We start from the raw sequence: 25,760 nt of genomic DNA, 5'->3' as shown, positions 1-25,760 counted from the left end.
TATGCTATCTATGATGAGTCCTCTATCTATCTCTATGACAACAGGCACAACTGCAATATAAAGTCGTTTCCGAAATGCCACGTAGGTCTACTTATATCAGTGCATTCAACCAAACAATTTCGAAACTTCTATTCGATAAAATAAGCCTCAGGTAGTAAATGAGCAATTACATTTTTTTTGCATACAATTACATACAACAATTCCTCACTTCGTGGGTTTATTTCGTGGAAAGATTTTAGGTGGAGTAAAATCTCTCGCTCCACCTTTTCCTCTCTGTTCTAGCGCAGAGCTCGGTGCTTCTAGCAAGTGTAAACAAAAGGAAATTGACATCTTGCAGTCTTGCATATCTTGGAAAGGCAATCGGCGGATTAAGGTTTTTACTTGTTGAGTAAATCGCTAGCTAGATTTACATACTACTGTGTTATTTGAGTATTCAATTGTTGTGTATATCCTCGCGCATTTTAACTTGAGCTTCAGATTGAGCAGAAGAAGTGTAAGTCAAAACATGGTGGAGACACGCACAGGTGAATATTTTATTTATTTAACCTTTATTTAATTAGACAAGTCATCCAAGGACCCTAACGATATAACCCTCGAACATATGCAATGACTTATAGCTAGCAGTTGTATTCTTTTAACATGTTTTCTGGCAGTACCGTTAGAGTCCTTGGATGACAGCTCCGATGATGAACCCCTAATTGCATTAGTAAAGAAGAAGCCGCAGCACATTGAACACAATGGGACTCAGGGTGAAAAAGACCAGAACCGACAACCTGAACCTGAGTCAAAGAATAGCACTAGAAAAGATTCTGGTGAGCGAACACTACAGTGAAATTAAAACCTTTAAACACCTATTAAATATATTTATAATGATATATTTATGATTATATATTGTTGATCATCATATTCACTGTTTATGTGATTAGGGTTGGATGACACCTCAGATGATGAGCCCTTGACGAAGTTGCTGAATAAACTTTCCAGAGCTAAAGAAGCCACTGTACAAGCAAAGAGGCCGGGGACTACTGATATCCAAAGAGGAACAGGTAACGGCATCAAGAAGACAAACAACAGATTCACAGGTGGGAACCCCTCTCATGTAGGCTATGCCCTGAATATTGTACAACACACACACACAAACCCACACACTACTATTCTGAATGGAAGGAGGTATCAATTGATTTAGTCTTTGTCATAATTGTAGGTTCAACCCAGAATGAGGACTCCTATGATAGCTCAGACGATGAGCCCTTGATAAAGGTGGCTAGAAAGATCCCTAAACAGACATCATTGCCATTCAAAAAGAGACCCTTCAACACAGCCAGAGAGGTGAACGATGTGAAGAAGCGCAGAAATAGCTCTCAGAACACTAATAAAATAAGCACAGGTGAGACTAGTTCCTCACATCTTGTATTTAGAATATAAATACAGAAATGAGCTAAATGGATTCAGCGGGACTAAACTTGCTTTCCTCTTCACATTTGTTCTTCTATGTAACTAGATTCATCATCAGGTGACAGCTCAGATGACGTGCCCCTGATTAACATGGTCGACAAACTCAAGACACAAATGCGAACGAAGACACCCACCACTACAGCCAGAAAAACACCTGGCATTAAAAAGCCCAGAAAAGTTTTTAAAAAACACAACAGGAGTATAGGTGAGAATACATATCGCCTCTTGGCTACATGCTTTCACCGTGACATAATATTTTTGGAGACTTGTATCCTTGTTTCTAATTCAAATGTTTTGTTTTCTGATTGCATGATCAGAGACCTCAGACGACAGCTCTGATGATGAGCCATTAATACATCTGACCAAGAAGTCTCCATCTAAAGAGACTGAAAGGACAATACTGAAGAGGTGTGACACTAAGGAATCAAGCAGCAACAACTGTAATAAAATTGAAGGGAAAATGAGCAGAGGTAACTACTTCTGCAAAGCACTTTTTCAATTGTATTGCACAATATCCTGGCGGATCAGGTTGGGTCGCTGAATTTGGGTCGTTAAATTTCTCTAATATTTTTTGCTTCATCCTGTTTTAATTGTCAGAGGAAGAGGTGAGTTCTGATTCTGATGATAAGCCCTTGATAAATCTAGTCAAGAAGCCTCTTAAAGCTGTAAAGAAGACCACAACACCATTAAAGAAGAGGAGCGTATCAGGAAAGACTGTGGTAGCCAGAAAGAAGACGAGACCAGACATTATGAACAAAGCAGTCATCAGACGGAGCACCAAAGTTGTTCAAAGAACACGTGAAGGTGAGAATAATTTTTCAGCACAATCCAAAATACACCTTAGAATAAATCAAATAGGTTGTCTTGTTTTATGCAATAGTTGATCATTTGTATTTCTTTATCAGGGTCTTTGGATGACAGCTCAGACGATGAGCCCTGGAGTAAAAAGATGGTGACAAATCCACAAATGAAGAGCCTAATGGTGATTCTGGAGAGATGCGACACTAAAGAAGTCTTGGAAGATAACTATAGAGCCAACGTGGGAAACACCGGTAAAAGAAGTGCAGGTAAGAATTCCTCTTATCGTATATTTCCTCTCCCATATGGAATATCTTTGACATAGTCTACAGCTGCACTGTTTGATAGATAACATTGAAATGGGTTATTCTCTACCTATTATGCAGAGCACCTATAGTTGTTTATTTATTTGCCAGGGGATAAGGAGAACTCCGATGATGAACTATTGATAAAGATGGTCACGAATCCCCCTCATTCTTCACCAGAAACTATGGCAGAGAAGGAAAATAAGTCACAAACTGCCCTTACGATGAACCTTTGATAAAGATGGTTGGAAACCCAAAGTCATGTTCAAGGGATATTATAGATACTGGAATAGTGACTTTGTTTTGGGAAAATGTTGAGTAACAAACTTGCCGGGAAGATGGCACAATTGTTACTGACACAACAACCCCATTTTTTATTGCATGAGTTTACAGTGTTATGGTGAAAAGAAATATGTGAATTGTCAAAATATTTTGGTGATCTGGAATCACTATTTTCATGTTAGAATTTTTTAGTGTTTTAAATTTTGTAACTTTTTTTTATAATTTTTTAAAAATATTTGTTTACCACTTGGATGCTGGTGGTTTCATGTCTATAGCATATTTATAACCATGCAAAATTTGACTCACTCAATAGGTCAAATTTTTAATTGTTGCCAATACTGTCTCCAGCATAATGAATTATAGAGTACATTTGTGTGATCGAATGCAATACCTTCCTCCTCCCTATTCCTTTTGGCTGGAATGGGCCATCACTGGAAGCAGTACTATACATTGTAGATGTTCTTGTTTCAGTCCAAGTATAAGGGCGCTGCCATTCAATTGTGAGATTACATTTTTTTTGTTGTATTATTATTCATGAATTGATTTGTTTTCAACAATTTTATTAAAAGAACAGAAGTTTCTCATTTTGTCTTGTTTCAATGGGAAGAAAGTTTTAAAGACCACCAACAGACACAGCACCTATTTCTTTTTTTTGCAAACACTGATGCAATGTTCTTGAGTTTGACTGTCATTATTAAGGTATTTTTGAATTGCTAAACACGAGGTATTAAAATAGATTCAGTACAAAAATATACACTTTGTTACAAAAAAAAAATCTATGAATGTATCATACAATAATCTATTCAGACAGAATAGTTTTAGGTCCTGCTGGCCGTTTGTGTCTTTTTAGGAAAATGTGTGATGTCAGTCATTCCCAATGGAACACGCCTTCACTTCTATGGGAGATAATCGGCAAAGAAGTCCAGTCTTCATTGAGACAGCATCTGTATCATTGAGACAGCATCTGTATCATTGAGACAGCATCTGTATCATTGAGACAGCATCTGTATCATTGAGACAGCATCTGTATCATTGAGACAGCATCTGTAAAACGAGGGGCACATTTTGTGTCAGTTGAAACAATGTCAAAGGGAACTGAGGACTGGAAACCCTCCAGTGTCAATTTGAGCATGTCAATCTTGGTGGGGCAAACTCCAAACAAATTAGTGGGATGCATGCCAGCAATGCCACAACACAACACTAAACAATACATTAATTGCACTATAACGGTGCCCACAATCTGTTAGTGCCTACATAAAGCTGTCCCAACAGCAGAGTCCCAACAGCAGTCCCAACACCTTACCACTGCTACCCCAGGTTATCAGTGGAGCCTTGTCTGGCAGTGAAACAGTTCATTCAGCCTCATTTACTGCTTAAAAAAAAACAAGGGCGATATTGCTGACTTTCTTAAACAAATGTGGTTTCTAATGACAGTTGAAATGGCATAAGGGGAAGACGAGCGGATAAGATCGTCATTTCGATGAAGACATTAATGAGCGAGCTAGGACATGGACCAAATGATTAGTATGAGATACATGGGCTACTAACCGCTTACTACACAACATACACTTACTTCCTTAGCGACAGTATACAGTGCCTTTTGGAAAGTATTCAGACCCCTTGACTTTTTCCACATTTTGTTACATTACAGCCTTATTCTAAAATGTATTAAATAAAAATTTAAAAATTCATCAATCTACACACAATATGCCATAATGACAAAGTTAAAATAGGTTTTTAGAACATTTTGCTAAATTATAAAAAATAAAACAATGGAAATACCTTATTCAGACCCTTTGCAATGAGAATCGAAATTGAGCTCAGGTGCATCCTATTTCCATCGATCATCAAATCAAATTTATTTATATAACCCTTCTTACATCAGCTGATATCTCAAAGTGCTGTACAGAAACCCAGCCTAAAACCCCAAACAGCAAGCAGTGCAGGTGTAGAAGCACAAGCACGGTGGCTAGGAAAAACTCCCTAGAAAGGTAGGGATGTTCAAATGTTCATAAATGACCAGCATGGTCAAATAATAATAATCACAGTAGTTGTCGAGGGTGCAACAGGTCAGCACCTCAGGAGTAAATGTCAGTTGGCTTTTCATAGCCGATCATTGAGAGTATCTCTCCCGCTCCTGCTGTCTCTAGAGAGTTGAAAACAGCAGGTCTGGGACAAGGTAGCTCGTCCGGCGAACAGGTCAGGGTTCCATAGCCACAGGCAGAACAGTTGAAACTGGAGCAGCAGCACGGCCAGGTGGACTGGGGACAGCAAGGAGTCATCATGTCAGGTAGTCCTGAGGCATGGTCCTAGGGCTCAGGTCCTCCGAGAGAGAGAAAGAAAGAGAGAAGAATTAGAGAGAGGGAATTAGAGAGAGGTCTGTCATAAAATAATTGAGACAGTAGATCTAGCTGGTCTGGCATAATATAATAGAGACAATAGTTCTAGCTGTTCTGTCATAATATAATTGAGACAGTAGATCTCGCAGGTCTGTCATAATATAATTGAGACAGTAGATCTCGCAGATCTGTCATAATATATTTGAGACTGTACATGTAGCTGGTGTATCATAAAATAATTGAGACAGTAGATCTAGCTGGTCTGTCATAATATAATTGAGACAGTAGATCTCGCAGGTCTGTCATAATATATTTGAGACTGTACATGTAGCTGGTGTATCATAAAATAATTGAGACAGTAGATCTAGCTGGTCTGACATAATATAATAGAGACAGTAGATGTAGCCGGTCTGTCAAAATATAAAAGAGACAGTATATCTAGCTGGTCTGTCATAATATAATTGAGACAGTAGATATAGCTGGTATGTCAGAAAATATTAGAGACTGTAGATGTAGCTGGTCTGTCATTATATAGTAGACAGTAAATCTAGCTGATCTGTCAATAGATACTAGAGACATTAAATCTAGCTGGTCTTTCGTAATTTAATTGAGATAGTAGATCTAGCTGGTCTTTCGTATTTTAATTGAGGCAGTAGATATAGCTGGTCTGTCATAATATAATAGAGACAGTAGATCTATCTGGTCTTTCGTATTTTAATTGAGGCAGTAGATATAGCTGGTCTGTCATAATATAATAGAGACAGTAGATCTAGCTGGTCTTTCGTATTTTAATTGAGGCAGTAGATATAGCTGGTCTGTCATAATATAATAGAGACAGTAGATCTAGCTGGTCTTTCGTATTTTAATTGAGGCAGTAGATATAGCTGGTCTGTCATAATATAATAGAGACAGTAGATCTAGCTGGTCTTTCGTATTTTAATTGAGGCAGTAGATATAGCTGGCCTGTCATAATATAATAGAGACAGTAGATCTAGCTGGTCTTTCGTATTTTAATTGAGGCAGTAGATATAGCTGGTCTGTCATAATATAATAGAGACAGTAGATCTAGCTGGTCTTTCATATTTTAATTGAGGCAGTAGATATAGCTGCTGTCATAATATAATAGAGACAGTAGATCCAGCTGGTCTTTCGTATTTTAATTGAGGCAGTAGATAAAGCTGGCCTGTCATAATATAATAGAGACAGTAGATCTAGCTGGTCTTTCATATTTTAATTGAGGCAGTAGATATAGCTGGTCTGTCATAATATAATAGAGACAGTAGATCTAGTTGGACTTTCGTATTTTAATTGAGGCAGTACATAAAGCTGGTCTGTCATAATATAAACATAGATTTCTGCCCATTGGATGTTAATCCAGAACTATACAGGCGTTTTTAGATGTTTTTCGGCAAACTCTAATATGGTCTTCCTGTTTTTGAGGCTTCCCAATGTTTTACATCTTGTAAAAATATAAACTGTATGTATTTAGTTTGACACAGAGACACCTACCTCCTGGGGGGCATTCTTGATCTGGACAACTGTTGTAAAGGGGTTTTTATTCACCAGGGAATGAATTATTCTGTCATCCACCACAGTTGCTTTCCGTGGTCTTCCGGGCCTTTTGGTGTTCCAGAGCTCACCAGTGCATTCTTTCTTTTTAAGAATGTACCAAATAGTTGATTTAGCCACACCCTAATATTTTAGCTATCAGTCTGATGGGTTTGTTTTGATTTGTCCGCCTAATGACAGCTTGCTTCATTGGCAGTGACAGCTCTTTCTGACTTCATATTGAGGGTTAACAGCAACAGATTCCAAATGCAAATGATACACTTGAAATTCATCTCTAGACCTTTTATCTGCTTACTTGTAAATGAACTAATGAGGGAATAACACACATGACCATGGAACAGCTGAGCAGACAGTTGTCCAATTACTTTTGGTCCCTTAAAAAGGGGAGGACATATAAAAAGGGCTGTAATTCCTACACCGTCCACCCAATTTGGATGTAAGTACCCTCAAATTAAAGCTGAAAGTCTGCACCTTCAGCTCATTGTCATTGTTTAATTTCAACTGCAATATGCTGTGGGAGACAGCTAAAATAATACTAACTTGGTCAATGTCCAAATATTTATGGACCTGACTGTATATACAGACCTGAGGCATACAATGTATTAGCATAGCCTATGTGTTTGTCTATGACATGCTGTGGATGTGGTTTTTGAGTGTCTTATTGCCACATATTTCATTATAGTGATTGTGTTCCCCATACTCTATATAATATACATGTTTATAGATGTGTGCTGTGTTTTTATGTATTTGATGCATCAGTAAAAGTATTGATGAAGGGCTCACCCCCTTGCTAAAATAAACGTTAAATAAAATAAGTAATAGTAAACTTGACTTCTAACTGATTTCAAAAAAATCCTCAATAGTGGTAGAGACTCTGACTCAGATGACCTCTGGGAGCCAACAACAAAGAGACCACATTCAAGTCCTCCTTCCCCTCACTCATTCAAACGTAGGAACTGGTTCCTCCAGTCTGACCGCTGCTGCTGTCTGACTCCGCCCAGCCATCGAGGTGTGAAGAGGCCAGCCCAGAAGTGGAGGAGGGCCAGTGCACCAGCGACATCTACCACTGAGGGAGAGGACCGTTGGCCCACTGTGCTTGAGGATGTGGAGCCACTTCCACAAACATTTAGACCTAAAAGGCAGTCAGGACCTCAGCTGGACATGACTTGAAATTAAAGCCCCCTTCATCTTTGTGTGTAAACTTAAATTGTTTATTACCATAGCATGTTTGTATGTTCTCTCTAGCTATGTAGTTGAAAATGTTGCAATTGACCAATTTGGCCACTTGGAGGCCACTTGGGTACATTTGGGCAAATTTGTGAAGGACACCTGGTAGACTTCATACTAAATATTATGTAACTCTCTCATTCTTAAATGTATCCGTTTGAAACATTGCACACACACAATTGCCCTGTTGTGGACAGCATCTAAATTATCTGCAGCTTCCTATCTCAATGTATGGTTTTTCTGTTGCATTTCAAAGAGGATGCAACAAAAATACAAAATAGAAAACGCATGTTTTTCCTGTTGGTTTTATCTTTTACCAGATCTGTTGTGTTATATTCTCCTACATTCATTTCACATCTTCACGAACATCAAAGTGTTTCCTTTCAAATAGTATCAGGATAACGCATATCCTTGCTTCAGGTCCTGAGCTACAGGCAGTTAGATTTAGGTATGACATTTTAGGCCGAAATTGAGATGAAGGATCCTATCCAGAAGTTTCTTCAGTCTTTCAGGAGTTCATTCATTGTTGTTTTCTTGGTCTTAAGAGGTGGCTCTTCATCTGAACTGTCATCAGCGATTCCATCATCAACTCCGGATCTGTAAACATTAAAACCAATAGACAACGAAAGTACTATAGGCCTATACGAATTCCATCATTACTATGAAACAAATATACTACAAGAGATATGTAATCTGGTGTCATTATTTTCATCATAATAATCCTGCATCATACCACCCTACCTGCCTCTTCTTCTTCTATGGCATATTGGCTTGATTCGAACTCAGCATCCACTTCCGCCATCTTTTTCCTCTTGGGTGTCTATTTTGTTCACGAGGCTGCCATTTTCTCTCCTCATTGTTTCAAGATGAAACATTTTGGGACCGTTTGTATACTCTCCAGCAAATAATACAACACTGACACCTACTGGTGAAATGACTAAACAAACACATCCATACACTGCTATATCAAGATGTAAAAAAACAACATTTGAACATTTATTTAACTAGGCAAGTCAGTTAAGAACAAATGACTATTTACAATGATGGCCTACTTTTCCCTCTACTAGAATATACTGGAATGCAGCCCTAGGACAAGTGGACTGGAACTGGAACAAAATCTTGTTGTCTGGCAAATATTGTTTTTCTAATGAGGTGAAAGAAGTATCATACAAACTCATTCATAGAATCGACCCTGTAAAGACCTTTATTATACACAGATTCAAAATAGCTATTGATAACAAATGTGTATTTTGTTGTTGTGACCCAAATACTCTTGACCACTTATTTTGGGGCTGTTCTTATGTCAGAAGATCTTGAAGTGTTTGTGAGAAGATTTTATTTGAAAATAAATGAATGTTAATCTAAGAGACTCTGATATTGTGTTTTATTTTGATCCAAATGATATGGACTCTGATTTAACTTTCATTGTTAATCTTTTAAATTTTTCATGGCAGATTCTTTATCCATAAAATGAAGTGGGCAGAGAAAATCCCCTCTTCACATTGTTTAAGAATTGAAATATTATTTTGAAATGATCAGGAAGTGTAAAAACAAAAAAAGCAATATGTACCATAAAACTTTTTGACAAATTGAAAATGTATCTCGATATGTAACACCCCTGTCTGTTAGGTTTATGTACTCCCCTGTCTGTTAGGTTTATGTACTCCCCTGTCTGTTAGGTTTATGTGCTCTTGTTTGTATATTTCTGTTTTTGTATTTGTTTTAATAACAACAAAAATATGAATAAAATAAAATATAAATAAACTGATATACAGTGTCAGTCTGGTACTTTATTTTGCGTAACCCATAAACATACAGATTTGAGATATAAGATGGAAAAAGGCAGTACATGATAGGATTCTATTGGTCATGCAAATACCATTTTTAGATTCAATAAGTGCTTTACAGGGTTTACCATATTGTCCAGCTAAAGAATGGTGAAGTTCAGACTGCCCTATACACATTTTGGAATTCAACAACAGTGATTTTCTGTCCTCATTTCAATTTCCCCCCTTCCTCATTTGACCTATTACACATCATTAATAAATATCAGTTTGAAGCATAATCCCAGATACATCATAGATTGCTAGACTGTGTTTCCAACAATGTGGCCTCTGCTCTCCTGTGTTTCTGTAGTGTGACCTGCAGCTGCCAGTATCTGAGCTATCGTTCTTGCGCTTGTCCATGTTCAGGGACTGTGCACAATGGAGGTCATTTTTAAAGATGTCCTTAAAGCCGGCCCCCATGTCCAGCTGGGCGAGAGCCTGTTTCCTGCCAGCACGTCCATCTCCATTTCCAGCCTCTTCTCCCAGGACACCAGAATGCTGTAGAAGGCTCCTTCACCTCCCTCAGAGCAGCCACAGCCCCTCGGTGCCACTCTCTCTCCCTCTCCAGAGCCATGTGGAAGAGGGCCCTAGCGCCGGCTCTTCTCCCCAGTTAGGGATTCCTGCTCCTGTCTAAGCTTGTTGCCTTCCTCCATCAGCTGCTGGCTCTGGGAGGCTATGGCCTGGTGGTAGCCCTGCACGCGGTTCTTCTCCTTCTCCAGGTGGACCGCCTTCCATCGGTTCTCTCTCAGTGTCTCCTTGTACTTCAGCTCAATGTCATCACGGATAGCCTGAAAGCACTTGTCGGACCTCCCTCTGTGACTCCCTGGAACAGATCAACTCTGAAAAATGGACACATTTAGCTTGTTGTCTGTTACCTATGCCTTACAAGTTATGGAATGTTGCCACTTGTTCAGACCTTATTTTACCAAATGAGAGTAAGGAACATTTGTCATCTGACATGCCAATCTTGGATAGCAGGAAGTGCACTGAGATAGTTAATGCATTTAATAAGACATCAACAGCACAGTACATATTCATTGGCCTAAAATGGATGTCTGTAAACTGAGCACAGTGGCCGTCTCATAGCAAAGTAAGATTGAGTCAGCAACGTTACACGTAATTAACTTATATCTAGTCAACAGACAAGCTGCTCTGTGCTCCTGCAGAGGTGCTTGAGCATGCAGCTTGTGTATATGTAATACAGTACTTACGGAAGGCAGGTAGGTCAATCATGGGCATTAGTAGGGTGTAATTCCACTTGTTCCTATTGCCGCCACTCCGGGCTGAGACTTCCTTAATATTAGAGATCGCACACCAGCTGTTACTGACAAATAGACCCAGACCACCACCCCTTGTCTTACCTGGGGTAGCTGTTGTGTCTGGCTGATGCACGGAAAACCCAGCCAACTGTATATTATCCATGTCGTCGTTCAGGCACAACTCTGTGATATTACAGTTTTTAATGTCCCGTTAGTAGGATAGTCTTGAACGGAGCTCTTCCAGTTTATTCTCCAGTGATTGCATGTCAGCCAATAGGATGGATGTTACAGGTGGATAACCCAGTCACCGACAAATTCTCACAAGGTATCCGGATCTGCAGCCTCTGAATCTGTCTCCTCTTCATGCGAATGACAGGGATTTGGGCCTAGTCCGGGAGCAGCAGTATATCCTTAGCGTCAGGTTGTTTGTCTGGGCTGCAGAGGTAGCATACAGAAAATGCAATGAGTGTTACCATCTCCGACTAATGTGAATGGGCAGCTCACCATAATAGAGTTAACTGCTCTGGTAACGTTATAAGAACACAATCATGAAACAATTTATTAACGTACAAATGGGGTAATTTGTGCAAAATGACCACATCATTCAGAATTGAGGGGGCATATCTTTACTGAAGATAAACTACACAGTTGTTGACTGGTTGACTGCCAAGCTATAACTGTCATAGCAAGTATATCGATCACACAAACACAATTTTGCAAAGGAAGGTTTTGCCTCATCATCTTGACAGCTAGCTTTGTTTTGGAAAGGATAATCTGTCTCAATACATTATGCATTCAATTCCATTCAAACCAGTTTAGTAAAAAATATTTACCAAAAGGAAAGCATGGATTAAATAACCTTGCAGATAGATACCTTTATGTTCATGAATGTCTCTTCAATCGAACCTCAATCGTCTCTCTTATGAAAATAAACATTCCGTAATTTCCCACCTAGAATCCGCAGAGGGGAGTTAAAATTGAGTTAATTTAGATATCGTCAATATAATGACGGAAATCGAATTATTTTGGTTGTAAAATATGATAACCTTTACATATAAATTACTTGACTATATAATGAATTCTGTATTTCATCAATGAGGATTATTTATTTTTCCCTTGACGAAATGAAACCCTCTCTTGAGATGGTATACTCCGGCACCGGCATAAACTGGGACCCAAGAAGTGTCAGAGGGGTTTGGTAACGTTGATTTTATCAGACGAAACGAGTACCCATCATGGCTGCGGTATGTACTGCCTCCCGTGTCCTCGCCAAAAAGGTGCTGTCAGCCAAGGCGGTAAGTATTTGGAAACAAACTTTTGTTGTAGAATATCACTATGACCTACTTTATATGTTGACTTCGTGAATGTGTTCATATGAGCTGGTATTCGCAGCATCAGCCGGTAATGATGGTTCACCATTGCTGTGGTTTCGTAACGTAGCTAACGTTAGCTACTGTAGCTATTATTTTCTATACGATACGAAGAGGGAGCTAGCTTCGTTTCTGTCGCAGTTTCAATGTTGTCATTTTACGTTTCCATAGCAAATCGATTCTGACGAATAACTTGATTGAATATACTTTTCATTTTGCTTAATTATTGCGGTTGGGTTGATTCTTACGGTAGCCATAAACATCAGTGCATTGAAGGTCAAGCAAGGCAAGTTACTTAAGAATCTGTGGCTTGTTCCCAGTGGGCGAATTCGTTTAGCATGGCCCGGTGCCACTAGTAGGCGGTGTTTTGATATTTGCGACAATTCCATTGGCCCTAAGGAGAAATCTCCACTCACCGGGGCACCGGGCCATGCAAAACGAACTGTTGGCTGAGTTTGTGTTGTCAGTCATTTGACTTATTGATTTGAATCACAAATAATGCCTCGACTGTTTTGAATGCATGCTGTGTTTTTAAGAGGGGATTTGAGATTGGTTGCGGAAGAAAAAGCAAATAAGCTGTTTGTTTAGATGGGAGGAAGTGAGGATAATCTACGATACCAGAGACGTTGACCTAAATTAGCTATATGATTTTGAAATCTATATTTGTCAAGACGTAATGTAAATGAATCCGAACTCTCCTACACATTAGTCTGTGTTTACACTCTCATAAATATTGGTTGGAATGCTTTTATGAAGCACTATTATGCATGTTGTGTAGTGATTTATTTTTTATTTTTTAAACACACACAACTAGACAACTTTGTTGCTGCATTGTTCTCACCTTATGTCACAATCAGCTGGATGGGTTTCTGCTGCATTTGAAAACAGTGAGCAAACTAGACTAACTTTAGAAACCCATAGTAAAGGTTTACATTAACTTGAAGAAAAAAAGCCATTGCCATTGTGTGGATTAGCCTAGTGTTTTTAAGCCAGTACTTAAGTACTTAAGCGAGTACTTGCATCAATAGCCAAGCATAACCTATGATTTAGGCCTATATTGACCTACCCTCCCCTCCCCATTTAGCTTCCGGCAGTATCCCAGAGCTCCAGGAAGCTCCACTTCTCAGTCTATGGGAAGAACAACTCTAAAGTATCAGATGGTGTAAGTCTGCAAACTCCCATGTTCATCATTGACAGTACTATATGAAATGATTCAATATTTTTTTTTTTGCACAAACTATATTGACTTTTTAAATTTGTATTTGTCTCAGTGCTTGTAGAGGCAATTTGTATAAATTTGTATGAACAAAACTCTTAACTAGAGAGAATACTGAAAAACACTGAAATGCAGCTCTATGTTTTGTTTTGTGGGTCGTTGTTTGCAGATGTCCACACAGTACCCTGTGGTAGACCATGAGTTTGATGCAGTGGTAGTGGGTGCCGGCGGAGCAGGGCTTCGTGCTGCTTTCGGTCTGTCTGAGGCTGGCTTCAACACAGCTTGTGTCACAAAGCTGTTCCCCACCAGGTCACACACGGTGGCTGCACAGGTAGGTCAAGTTATATTTACAAGAATCAATAGAATGTGACCATGTCACCGGAGGGGATATGACAGATTGTCCCCTTTTTAACCTGTCTAGGGTATGTTGGTACGCTAGCGTCCCACCTGGCCAACATCCAGTGAGATTGCAGAGCGCCAAATTCAAATACAGAAATACTCATTATAAAAATTCAGAACATATACAACTATTTTACATAGATTTAAAGATTAACTTCTTGTGAATCCAACCACGGTGTCAGATTTAAAAAATGCTTTACGGCGAAAGCATACCTTTAGGATTATTTGAGAACATAGCCCAGCAGACAAATCATTACAAACAGTAACCAGCCAAGTAGAAGAGATACAAATTAATCACTTACCTTTGATGATCTTCATATGGTTGCACTCAAAGACATTCATTTATTCAATAAATGTTCCTTTTGTTTGATAGTCTCTCTTTAAATCCGAAAACCTCTGTTTTGTTTGCGTTTTCTTCAGTAATCCACAGGCTCAAACGCAGTCACAACAGACACAACAGACAAAAAAATCCAAATTGTATCCGTAAAGTTCATAGAAACATGTCAAACGATGTTTATATTCAATCCTCAGGTTGTTTTTAGCCTAAATAATCGATAATATTTCAACCGGACAATAACGTCGTCAATATAAAAGGTAAACAAGAAAGGTACTCTCTCAGTCGCGACAATGAAAACGCTCTGTGACACGGCAGGGTCCACTCATTCAGACTGGTATTACTCCCTCTTTCTTCAGAATACAAGCCTGCAACAATTTCTAAAGACTGTTGACATCTAGTGGAAGGCATAGGAACTGCAATTTGAGTCGTAAGTCAATGGATACTGTAATAGCATTGAATAGAAAACTACAACAAACAAAAAAATCCTACTTCCTGAATGGATTTTTCTCAGGTTTTCGCCTGCCAAATCAGTTCTGTTATACTCAGACATTATTTTAACAGTTTTGGAAACTTTAGTGTTTTCTATCCAAATCTACTAATTATATGCATATCCTATCTTCTGGGCCTGAGTAGAAGGCAGTTTAATTTGGGCACGCTTTTCATCCAAAATTCCAAATGCTGCCCCCTACCCTAGAGAAGTTAAGTGTAGTGTTGCATTTTTAACTGTTCATTAAAATGAGGCCACTTTCACTCTGTCCACGGAAGGCAGCAATGCCATTTTAAAGTCCCAATGAATCAATCATATCCCACTGCAGTGGCGTTATCAGCCACCTTAATGTGTTACACTTGTATTAAGCCTAACTCCATGCCGTCTTGATATAAAGCCGTCCAAAGTTCATGCTGATCATGCACTTTGAAACTGCCGTTGACGCACTCTGCACTGACAAAATGCCCATTATTCCTTTAAGATTATTTATCTTTCTCCCAGTGGTCCTAAACAGTTGTTTTTGCATTTAGGGTGGGATCAACGCAGCCCTTGGAAACATGGAGGGAGATGATTGGAGGTGGCACTTCTACGACACAGTGAAGGGATCTGATTGGCTGGGAGACCAGGACGCCATCCACTACATGACAGAGCAGGCTCCACATGCTGTGGTGGAGGTGACACACACACACACACACACGCACACACACACACACAGTAACTTAAATTAAACTATGCCTCTGACAGTTCTTCTATAGCAAATATTGCCCTGTATGGAAACCTAACCAACAGCCTCTTGAAAGGGGAGGTGGAAGAAGGGTCCATTGGGGGAATGTGGGCCTGCTAACGGGGGAATGTGGGCCTGCTAACGGGGGAATGTGGGCCTGCTAACGGGGGAATGTGGGCCTGCTAACGGGGAATGTGGGCCTGCTAACGGGGAATGTGGGCCTGCTAACGGGGAATGTGGGCCTGCTAACGGGGAATGTGGGCCTGCTAACGGGGAATGTGGGCCTGCTAACAGGGGAATGTGGGCCTGCTAACAGGGGAATGTGGGCCTGCTAACAGGGGAATGTGGGCCTGCTAACAGGGGAATGTGGGCCTGCTAACAGGGGAATGTGGGCCTGCTAACAGGGGAATGTGGGCCTGCTAACAGGGCAGGGGAATGTGGGCCTGCTAACAGGGGAGGTGGAAGAAGAATCCGTCGGGGGAATGGGGCCTGCTAACAGGGGAGGTGGAAGAAGGGTCCGTCGGGGGAATGGGGCCTGCTAACAGGGGAGGTGGAAGAAGGGTCCGTCGGGGGAATGGGGCCTGCTAACAGGGGATGTGGAAGAAGGGTCCGTCGGGGGAATGTGGCCTGCTAACAGGGGAGGTGGAAGAAGGGTCCGTCGGGGGAATGTGGCCTGCTAACAGGGGAGGTGGAAGAAGGGTCCGTCGGGGGAATGTGGCCTGCTAACAGGGAGGTGGAGGTGGGGAAGAAGGGTCCGTCGGGGAATGGGCCTGCTAACAGGGGAGGTGGAATAAGGGTCCGTCGGGGGAATGTGGCCTGCTAACAGGGGAGGTGGAAGAAGGGTCCGTCGGGGGAATGTGGCCTGCTAACAGGGGAGGTGGAAGAAGGGTCCGTCGGGGGAATGTGGGCCTGCTAACAGGGGAGGTGGAATAAGGGTGCATTCTAAAAGGGCTGCAGGAGAACTCCAGGGCCCCTCATACTTGGACTCTTCATGGGATGTTGTTTTTCATACCTTCTGATGTATCCAAACAAGTGAAAGTGGCCTTTCAATGCCCTTAATCTGTTCTGCAGTGTTAAATAGCTGCCTTTTTGTAGACAATTTGATTTAATACATTCTGTGTAATTCAATATTGAGCTAAAATGCAAGTGTAATTATGTAGCCTCTACTTTAGGGGGGGATTCAGTTGAAATCCCCTTAATCACAAAGGATTGGCACAACATCAACACAAACACTGATAGGCTGATCAAATTAAAACATTCATGTATTATTTCTTAGCTAACTGAATTTGTCTAGCTTCCTGTTATGAAAATAACTGTTGTGAAGCAGCGAGTTGACTTTTTTTTTTTTGTGTCCCCAGCTGGAGAACTTTGGCATGCCCTTCAGCCGTACCGAGGATGGTAAAATCTACCAGAGGGCTTTTGGAGGCCAGAGTCTGAAGTTTGGCAAGGGAGGCCAGGCCCACCGGTGTTGCTGCGTAGCTGACAGAACTGGCCACTCCCTCCTGCACACACTCTACGGGCGAGTACGTCACACTCTCTGGACTCTAAATCTCATCATTCACCACTTGCAGTCCTCTGAATCCCTTTTTGCTGACACACTGCTTTTAGAATCTCAAATTCTGGCCTGTTTTTGCCAGTCGGTCATCTATCACTCTTCTATGCTTCTCACTATTTTAGTCTCTGAGGTACGACACCAGCTACTTTGTGGAGTACTTTGCCCTGGACCTGCTGATGGAGGATGGAGAATGCAAGGGAGTAATTGCTCTGTGTATGGAGGACGGATCGATCCACCGCTTCAGATCCAAGAACACGGTCATCGCCACAGGGTATGTATTCAGGTTTAAAAACACAGTCATCACCACAGGGTATGTATTCAGGTCCAAGAACGGTCATCTCCACAGGGTATGTATTCAGGTTCAAGAACGGTCATCACCACAGGGTATGTATTCAGGTTCAAGAACAGTCATCGCCACAGGGTATGTATTCAGGTCCAAGAACAGTCATCGCCACAGGGTATGTATTCAGGTCCAAGAACACGGTCATCTCCACAGGGTATGTATTCAGATCCAAGAACAGTCATCGCCACAGGGTATGTATTCAGGTTCAAGAACAGTCATCGCCACAGGGTATGTATTCAGGTTCAAGAACAGTCATCGCCACAGGGTATGTATTCAGATCCAAGAACAGTCATCGCCACAGGGTATGTATTCAGGTCCAAGAACACGGTCATCTCCACAGGGTATGTATTCAGATCCAAGAACAGTCATCGCCACAGGGTATGTATTCAGGTTCAAGAACAGTCATCGCCACAGGGTATGTATTCAGGTTCAAGAACAGTCATCGCCACAGGGTATGTATTCAGATCCAAGAACAGTCATCGCCACAGGGTATGTATTCAGGTTCAAGAACAGTCATCGCCACAGGGTATGTATTCAGGTTCAAGAACGGTCATCGCCACAGCGTATGTATCCGTGTCTGTGTCGGGTGTTTCTGTTGTGAATAAGTATAGTTAGAAGACTTTTAAAATTTTTTACCTTTATTTAATTAGGCAAGTCAGTTTAAGAACAAATTCTTATTTTCAATGACGGCCTAGGAACAGTGGGTTAACTGCCTGTTCAGGGGCAGAACGACAGATTTTTATCTTGTCAGCTCGGGGGTTTGAACTTGCAACCTTCCGGTTACTAGTCCAACGCTCTAACCACTAGCCTACCCAAGTAATTTGGGTGTGCGAGCTTTGTTTTACCAGTTATACCCAGTTTATAACGTTAACTTTTTAACAATTCGCACCTGAACAGAAGGTGCTTCCTTGATGACAATTTAAAGTGCTCCTATTGTGCCCTGATTCTTACTCCTGCCTCTCTGCTCGATCTAGTGGTTATGGCCGTACCTACTTCAGCTGCACCTCAGCCCACACCAGCACAGGAGACGGTAATGCCATGGTGACCCGTGCAGGCCTTCCCTGCCAAGACCTGGAGTTTGTCCAGTTCCACCCTACAGGTCAGTCCCATATCGGATTGGCAATACAGGCCTGTCTGCTAGGGAATGGCCTTATGAGACGAAAATAACATTTAAATAAAACATTTATTGGAGAAGACTGGATTAGCGCTCAGAATAGGCCTATCAGAGGTGTCGTCTTGAAAATGTTTCTGTGTAACTGTAACTGCTGAATAATCCTGTGTGTTTCATAACATAGTATTGTTGATGTCGAATAAGTCAGTCACATGGTGATGTAAGTCAGAGGGCTGGCAGACTAACCCTTTACATACTGTGGCTACATAATCATACTATAAATGTCATTGGGTGTGAAGTGCCCTCCCTCAGTGCTGATTTCATTTAACGTTATCCCTCTAGGCATCTATGGAGCCGGCTGTCTGATCACAGAGGGTTGCCGTGGTGAGGGAGGAATCCTCATCAACAGTGAGGGTGAGCGCTTTATGGAACGGTACGCTCCTAACGCCAAGGACCTGGCCTCCAGAGACGTGGTGTCCCGCTCCATTACCATCGAGATCCGAGAGGGCAGGTAAGATCACCGCCAAGGCCCCGTCTTCCCTGAGCAACCCACAGAATCATTGCATAACTGATAACTGATACATACAGTGCCTTCAGAAAGTATACAACCGCTTTGTTAGGGCAAGCCTAAATAAGCTCAGGGGTAAAAACTAGCTGAACAAGTCTCATAATAAGTTGCATTGACTCACTGTCTAATCATATTTGAGTTACTACCTCACGTCTGTAACCCACACGTACAATTATCTATGAGGTCCCTTAGTTGAGCAGTGAATTTTAAACACAGATTCAATTTCAAAGACTGGGGAGATTTGCCAATGCTTTGCAAAGAAGGGCACCTATTGGTAGATGGGTAAAAATAAAATAAAAAGCAGATATTTAATTTCTCTTTGAACATGGTGAAGTTATTAATTGCACTTTGGATGGTGTATCAATACACCCAGTCACTACAAAGATACAGGCGTCCTTCCTAACTCATTTGCCGGAGAGGAAGGAAACTGCTCAGGGATTTCACCATGAGGCCAATGGTGACTTTAAAACAGTTTGAGTTTAATTGCTGTGATAAGACCAAATCTGAGGATAGATCAACATTGTAGTTACTCCACAATACTAACCTAAATGACAGAGTGAAAAGAAGGAAGCCTCTACAGAATACAACTATTCCAAAGCATGCATCATGGTGGCAATAAGGCACTAACGTAAAACTGCACAAAAATGTGGCAAAGAAATTAGCTTTATGTCCTAAATACAAAGCATTATGTATAGGGCAAAAACAACACTGAATACCACTCTTCATATTTCTAAGCATAGTAGTGGCTGCATCATGTTATGGGTATGCTTGTCAATCGGCAAGGACTAGGGAGTTTTTGTTATGATAAAAAGATAGAATAGAGCTAAGCACAGGTAAAAACCTGGTTGTCTGCTTTCACACAGATACTGGTAGACAAATTCACCTTTCAGCAGGACAATAACCTAAAACACAAGGCCAAATAGACACTGGAGTTGCTTACCAAGATGACATTGAACGTTCCTGAGTGGCCTAGTTACAGTTTTGACTTAAATCGGCTTGAAAATCTATGGCAAGACTTGAAAATGGTTGTCTAGCAATGATCAACAACCAAATCGACAGAGCTTGAAGAATTATTTAAACGAATAATATGCAAATATTATACAATCCAGGTGTGGAAAGCCTTACACAGACTCACAGCTGTAATCACTGGCAAAGATGATTCTAACGTATTGGGTGTTAACACTTACATTAGACATCTGTATTTCATTTTGAATAAATTAGCAAAAAAATCTAAAGATGTGTTCGCTTTGTCATTATGGGGTATTGTGTGTAGATGGGTGATGTTTTTTACAATTTTTAGCAATTTTGAATTCAGGCTGTAACAAAATGTGTAATAAGTCGAGGGGTATGAATACTTTCTGAAGGCGCTGCATGCTCCATGGCTGTCAGACCAGTGATTTGATATAGTCCTACACGGTTTTAAAATAACCAGTCAAATGGCTTCAAATAGTCAATCTAGATCCATTTAAAATGCTTTGGTAAACTAAAATCGAGCTGCAAGAAATGCACTTGAATTTGGAAACAGGAAATGGAATTAATTTGTAATCTACCCATAACTTCCAAATTCCAATGGGGATTACCCCACCTTGCTATGAGTTTCAGTTGTGAAAAACTACTGTCATGCCAACAGCCCTGTATCTGAGTGACCCAGAGAAACCCCACGTGAACCTGTCATGCCAACAGCCCTGTATCTGAGTGACCCAGAGAAACCCCACGTGAACCTGTCATGCCAACAGCCCTGTATCTGAGTGACCCAGAGAAACCCCACGTGAACCTGTCATGCCAACAGCCCTGTATCTGAGTGACCCAGAGAAACCCCACGTGAACCTGTCATGCCAACAGCCCTGTATCTGAGTGACCCAGAGAAACCCCACGTGAACCTGTCATGCCAACAGCCCTGTATCTGAGTGACCCAGAGAAACCCCACGTGAACCTGTCATGCCAACAGCCCTGTATCTGAGTGACCCAGAGAAACCCCACGTGAACCTGTCATGCCAACAGCCCTGTATCTGAGTGACCCAGAGAAACCCCACGTGAACCTGTCATGCCAACAGCCCTGTATCTGAGTGACCCAGAGAAACCCCACGTGAACCTGTCATGCCAACAGCCCTGTATCTGAGTGACCCAGAGAAACCCCACGTGAACCTGTCATGCTAACAGCCCTGTATATGTGTCCCTAGGGGATGTGGCCCAGAGAAGGACCATGCATACCTGCAGCTGCACCATCTCCCCCCACAGCAGCTGGCCACTCGTCTACCCGGCATCTCTGAGACCGCCATGATCTTCGCCGGCGTGGACGTCACCAAAGAGCCCATCCCCGTCCTGCCCACTGTACACTACAACATGGGAGGAATCCCCACCAACTACAGGGGACAGGTAACTAGCAGTACCCATAACCAAATAAATGCACTAGATCTGCATATTTAAATTTTTAAAAGTGCTGTTGAATAACTCTAAAATAAGTAGACGGATACAATGAGAGCTCTGTGTAGAGTCTTAACTGGGTCTCCCCTAGTTATTTACTGTCCTGTTCTCCCACAGGTCATCACCCACACAACCGAGGAGGGTGATAAGGTGGTGCCAGGGCTGTTTGCCTGTGGCGAGGCCGCCTGTGCCAGTGTCCACGGTGCCAACCGTCTGGGAGCCAACTCCCTGCTGGATCTGGTGGTGTTTGGACGCGCTTGCGCTCACACAATCGCTGACATCTGCACTCCAGGTAACAACTTCATACTTTTTTTTTTTCAAACCTTTGCCCTCAAGACAAAAATCACATGCATTAATGGATTGTCCCACAGCCTTTTCAATGTGAATGCTAAGACTCCCTTGAAAAATTATCACAATGGGACTAACCTGGATGACTAACAGATTTCTAAATAGTTAAATACATGTTTACAATCCTGGCAATGTGATGGTTCTGAAGGAGAGAAGCTCTCCCCCCTGAAGCCCAACGCAGGAGAGGAGTCTGTGGCCAACCTGGACAAGCTGAGGTTTGCTGATGGCAACATGAGGACCTCTGAGATCAGAGTGAACATGCAGAAGGTATGGATCCTAAAAACTGGAACGGGATGTCTTAACATCCATAATAGGGAATTGACCTTGGATGTTTGTCAAAAGTACAGGTAATGGGCTTTAATGAGGACTTGTACAGTACCGTCACGTCTTCTCTAAGCATGTGTCCCTCTCTCCGCTGTCAGACCATGCAGAACCACGCTGCTGTGTTCCGTACCGGCAAGGTCCTGAAGGAGGGATGTGACAAGATGGACGCCGTCTACCAAACTCTGGACGACATCAAGACCTTCGACAGAGGTCAGCATCTCATTCCCTCTGCTGATGTGATAAGAATAGACTTTCAATTGCCCCTTCTAACAGAGGCCGATCTTTGTTGTCCCATTTGTTGGGCTTGGTTGTAAAAACTTCAAACATGCACGTAAAGATGATCTGTAGCACTCTCGTTCACTCTGTCTCCCTCCCCCTCAGGTATTCACTCTGTCTCCCTCCCCCTCAGGTATACACTCTGTCTCCCTCCCCCTCAGGTATACACTCTGTCTCCCTCCCCCTCAGGTATTCACTCTGTCTCCCTCCCCCTCAGGTATACACTCTGTCTCCCTCCCCCTCAGGTATACACTCTGTCTCCCTCCCCCTCAGGTATACACTCTGTCTCCCTCCCCCTCAGGTATACACTCTGTCTCCCTCCCCCTCAGGTATACACTCTGTCTCCCTCCCCCTCAGGTATTGTGTGGAACACTGACCTGGTGGAGACCCTGGAGCTGCAGAACCTTATGCTGAATGCTGTGCAGACCATTAACTCTGCCGAGCAGCGCCAGGAGAGCAGGGGAGCCCACTCCAGAGAGGACTTCAAGGTAAGAACTGAAGACACAAACCACTCCTATACTAGCCTGGTCTGCAATGACAATTTACTGAAGACACAAACCACTCCTATACTAGCCTGGTCTGCAATGACAATTTACTGAAGACACAAACCACTCCTATACTAGCCTGGTCTGCAATGACCATTTTGTGTCTGGTAAAGTGAGTTTTTCTTCACAGTAGGGGCCTCGATGGAGACATAATAAAGTAATGCAGATTGACAGTCAATGCTTTTGTGTAAACATCCACCATAAAACAACTATAGGTGCAGTCTCTCCAGCAGTAGTTGTAACAGTATGTAGACTGATGTCATTCTGAAAGAGGCCTATTTAACATTGCAGGACCGTATGGATGAGCTGGACTACGCCAAGCCTCTGGCGGGACAGGTCAGGAAGCCCATTGAAGAGCACTGGAGGAAACACACCCTGTCCACTGTGGATCCGAAGACCGGGAAGGTAAACCCAAATTGATGCCTAATGATTGCGTTAACTTCATTTTTCTACATATAAATGACAGGATTAATTGTAACTAGGGTTGGGTGGTATAACTGGGGAAGTCGAGCCAGAGTAAAACAATTAAAGTCATATTACAACCTATGTTGTGATTAATTGTGTTGCTCTATAACCTGTTAGTTCATATGCCTTGACACTGTGATATAAAGTCAACCATTTGTTTCATCACAAAACTAGAGAGCAGCATCTGTCTGGTGAAGTCGAGAAAACACATTGCATGTAACAAACAGTTAAAGGACCTACAGCATGGTCAATCAAGTTAATGTTGCTGACATTTTCACAACCACAGGTTTAGAACCACAGGTTTAGAACCACAGATTTAGAACCACAGATTTAGAACCACAGTTGTCGCAAGTCCAAATAGAAAACGTGAGCCGCCTCCACTACTCGAGAACCATTTCAACTTCAACATCATCAAATCACCTCTGTTTTAGTCTAATAGTGACAACTAAAAGATTACAAAAACAATTTAGTCCAGTGTGTGTGTGTGTGTGTGTGGTAGAAAAACATGTTGATTCACCCTACTTGTAGAGAAACGCCAATGCCATCCTCTCTTTCATGTTAGCGACGTGGTCTATGACTCTACACTTAAAAATAATAATAATAATTGTCCTAGGCTACCTGGCTAAAATACTTGCTTGCTAGCCCTACTTGATTTCATGGGTAACGATTACCGAGCTAGTTAACATTAGCCTACTACATCTAGCTACATAATGAACTTGCATCCTCTCAGGCCAGAGACGCAATGTATGAATTTAGGGTTAGATCAGAATCGCCGTTCTAATCATTGGCCAGTACAGATAATTAAGTAAAACCACAAGTCCAACTCCCTATCGCCATCCATGGCTAATTTAGGAAAGGGACAATTTTAGCCCACCGGAGGACAACCACACAACAATTCAAGTTTTCTGTCAATAACGTTTGGCTTGGTGTGATTGGTCTGAAGCCAAATCCAAACTGTCTTCCCTTGACACTGGGCCAGGACCATTTATAGCTGAGCTCACTCCGTTTAAATCAACGCTGATTTGGTTATTGTATAAAACATTTTCAGCAAGGGAGGCCAAATGCTCGCTGGCTTTGCTTGCATTCAATGCTACGGGCGGCAACAATTACATTTATTTTGTTGATCAGACAGCATCGGATAAATGGTCTACACATACAGAGACCGGGTCAGTGAGATGATACATTCAGCCCTTTGCTAATTGAAAGAAAAATTCTGAAACGCAGACAAAAGATTTCTTTATGTATATTTATTATTATTTGGTCAATTTTTATTGGGGGGGGGGGGGGGCTGGCGTCCCTTGGCATCTATGTCCTTATGTACAGTCCCCAATCAAAAGCATACATTTGTATACGCTATATCCCTCAAGCCTAATTGTAACATACGTTCATGCTTAACAGCACAATGATAGCGGAGTCTAGGTACATGCCAATGTACATTTGCCATCACTCACTCATTTCTCCCTTCTGTGCTTTTGTTACAGGTAACTCTGAAATACAGACCTGTTATTGATAACTCACTGGATGCAGAGGACTGTGCTGCTATCCCTCCCGCCATCCGTTCCTATTAAGCACATATACCGATCCAATGCAGACTATTTTATTCATGATCAGAATGGATGCTTTTGCAGTTATCATTTATATGAAGTTTCAACCGGATTTTCCCTTTGCTCATAAATATGTTCAATAATAAACTGAAACTTATTGTAACCTTCAGAGAATTGTGCAAAATGGAGTGTTTTGTGTGTACTTTCAACTTTCACCACATTTGCTATAGTTCTTACAGGCAAATAAATACATATTTAATATTTAAATATTGAATGATTCTAGAAATCTGTGTAAAAAGAAAAGCGTAATCACGGTGAGGGGGGGGGGTGAACCATGTTTAAGATATCCACACACAATGCCAATACAATACTCAATTAGTTCATTCTGTCCTTTGCTCAACTGTATGTAAAGTTCTGTTCATCTTGCATGCTTAATGTGTTGTTGATTTTATCTCAATAAAGATGCTCAAATAACTAAATTCCTCCTGTCTTAGTGATTGTAGGGCACCTCCACAATGCCATGTTCCATCTGAAATACAATAATTGTATTTGAAGATGAAAGGAATAGAGAGAATGACGTGTATTTATTTTAAACCATTTTCACTTATGTAAATTACCTCTGTTGCATTTACACCAGTTAACATCCACTCTGACAACACCCTTA

At 41.6% G+C, this 25,760-nt stretch overlaps 2 protein-coding genes, 1 long non-coding RNA gene and 1 pseudogene across 7 annotated transcripts; 2 read left to right on the top strand and 2 right to left on the bottom strand.

Annotated features, from left to right (window-relative positions):
* The first annotated feature begins 40 nt into the window (after nt 1-40).
* LOC115118414 (uncharacterized) lies at nt 41-3,421 on the top strand. 5 transcript variants are annotated; one of them, XM_029647008.2, is made up of 9 exons: nt 41-524; nt 654-812; nt 927-1,046; nt 1,205-1,387; nt 1,502-1,660; nt 1,773-1,925; nt 2,053-2,259; nt 2,361-2,522; nt 2,670-3,421. In XM_029647008.2, the coding sequence occupies exons 1-9, from the start codon at nt 506-508 to the stop codon at nt 2,792-2,794; spliced, it is 1,287 nt and encodes a 428-aa protein (XP_029502868.2). In that variant the 5' UTR covers nt 41-505; the 3' UTR covers nt 2,795-3,421. The 5 variants fall into 5 exon arrangements, with proteins under 5 accessions (XP_029502868.2, XP_029502869.2, XP_029502870.2 ...); XM_029647009.2 differs by having other exon boundaries at nt 927-1,082; nt 2,101-2,259; XM_029647010.2 differs by having other exon boundaries at nt 927-1,082; nt 2,739-3,421.
* A 4,845-nt stretch (nt 3,422-8,266) lies between these two features.
* LOC135571482 (uncharacterized) lies at nt 8,267-8,875 on the bottom strand. Its single transcript, XR_010463857.1, has 2 exons — nt 8,717-8,875; nt 8,267-8,572 (listed from the first exon to the last, which is right to left on the bottom strand). It is a non-coding gene; the product is annotated as an uncharacterized LOC135571482 (long non-coding RNA).
* An 856-nt stretch (nt 8,876-9,731) lies between these two features.
* Nucleotides 9,732-12,270, bottom strand: LOC115118411 (coiled-coil domain-containing protein 127-like; annotated as a pseudogene).
* On the top strand, nt 12,271-25,575 carry LOC115118410 (succinate dehydrogenase [ubiquinone] flavoprotein subunit, mitochondrial-like). Its single transcript, XM_029647003.2, has 15 exons — nt 12,271-12,355; nt 13,515-13,592; nt 13,816-13,977; nt 15,400-15,543; nt 16,952-17,116; nt 17,271-17,419; nt 18,466-18,590; nt 18,945-19,113; nt 21,351-21,546; nt 21,712-21,886; nt 22,091-22,209; nt 22,365-22,476; nt 22,900-23,030; nt 23,379-23,492; nt 25,034-25,575. The coding sequence occupies exons 1-15, from the start codon at nt 12,296-12,298 to the stop codon at nt 25,118-25,120; spliced, it is 1,986 nt and encodes a 661-aa protein (XP_029502863.1). The 5' UTR covers nt 12,271-12,295; the 3' UTR covers nt 25,121-25,575.
* The last annotated feature ends 185 nt before the right edge of the window (nt 25,576-25,760 follow it).

Source organism: Oncorhynchus nerka, linkage group LG4 (genome assembly GCF_034236695.1).
Source record: "Oncorhynchus nerka isolate Pitt River linkage group LG4, Oner_Uvic_2.0, whole genome shotgun sequence".
Lineage (NCBI taxonomy): Eukaryota > Metazoa > Chordata > Actinopteri > Salmoniformes > Salmonidae > Oncorhynchus > Oncorhynchus nerka.
This window is presented reverse-complemented; position numbering and strand designations above follow the sequence as displayed.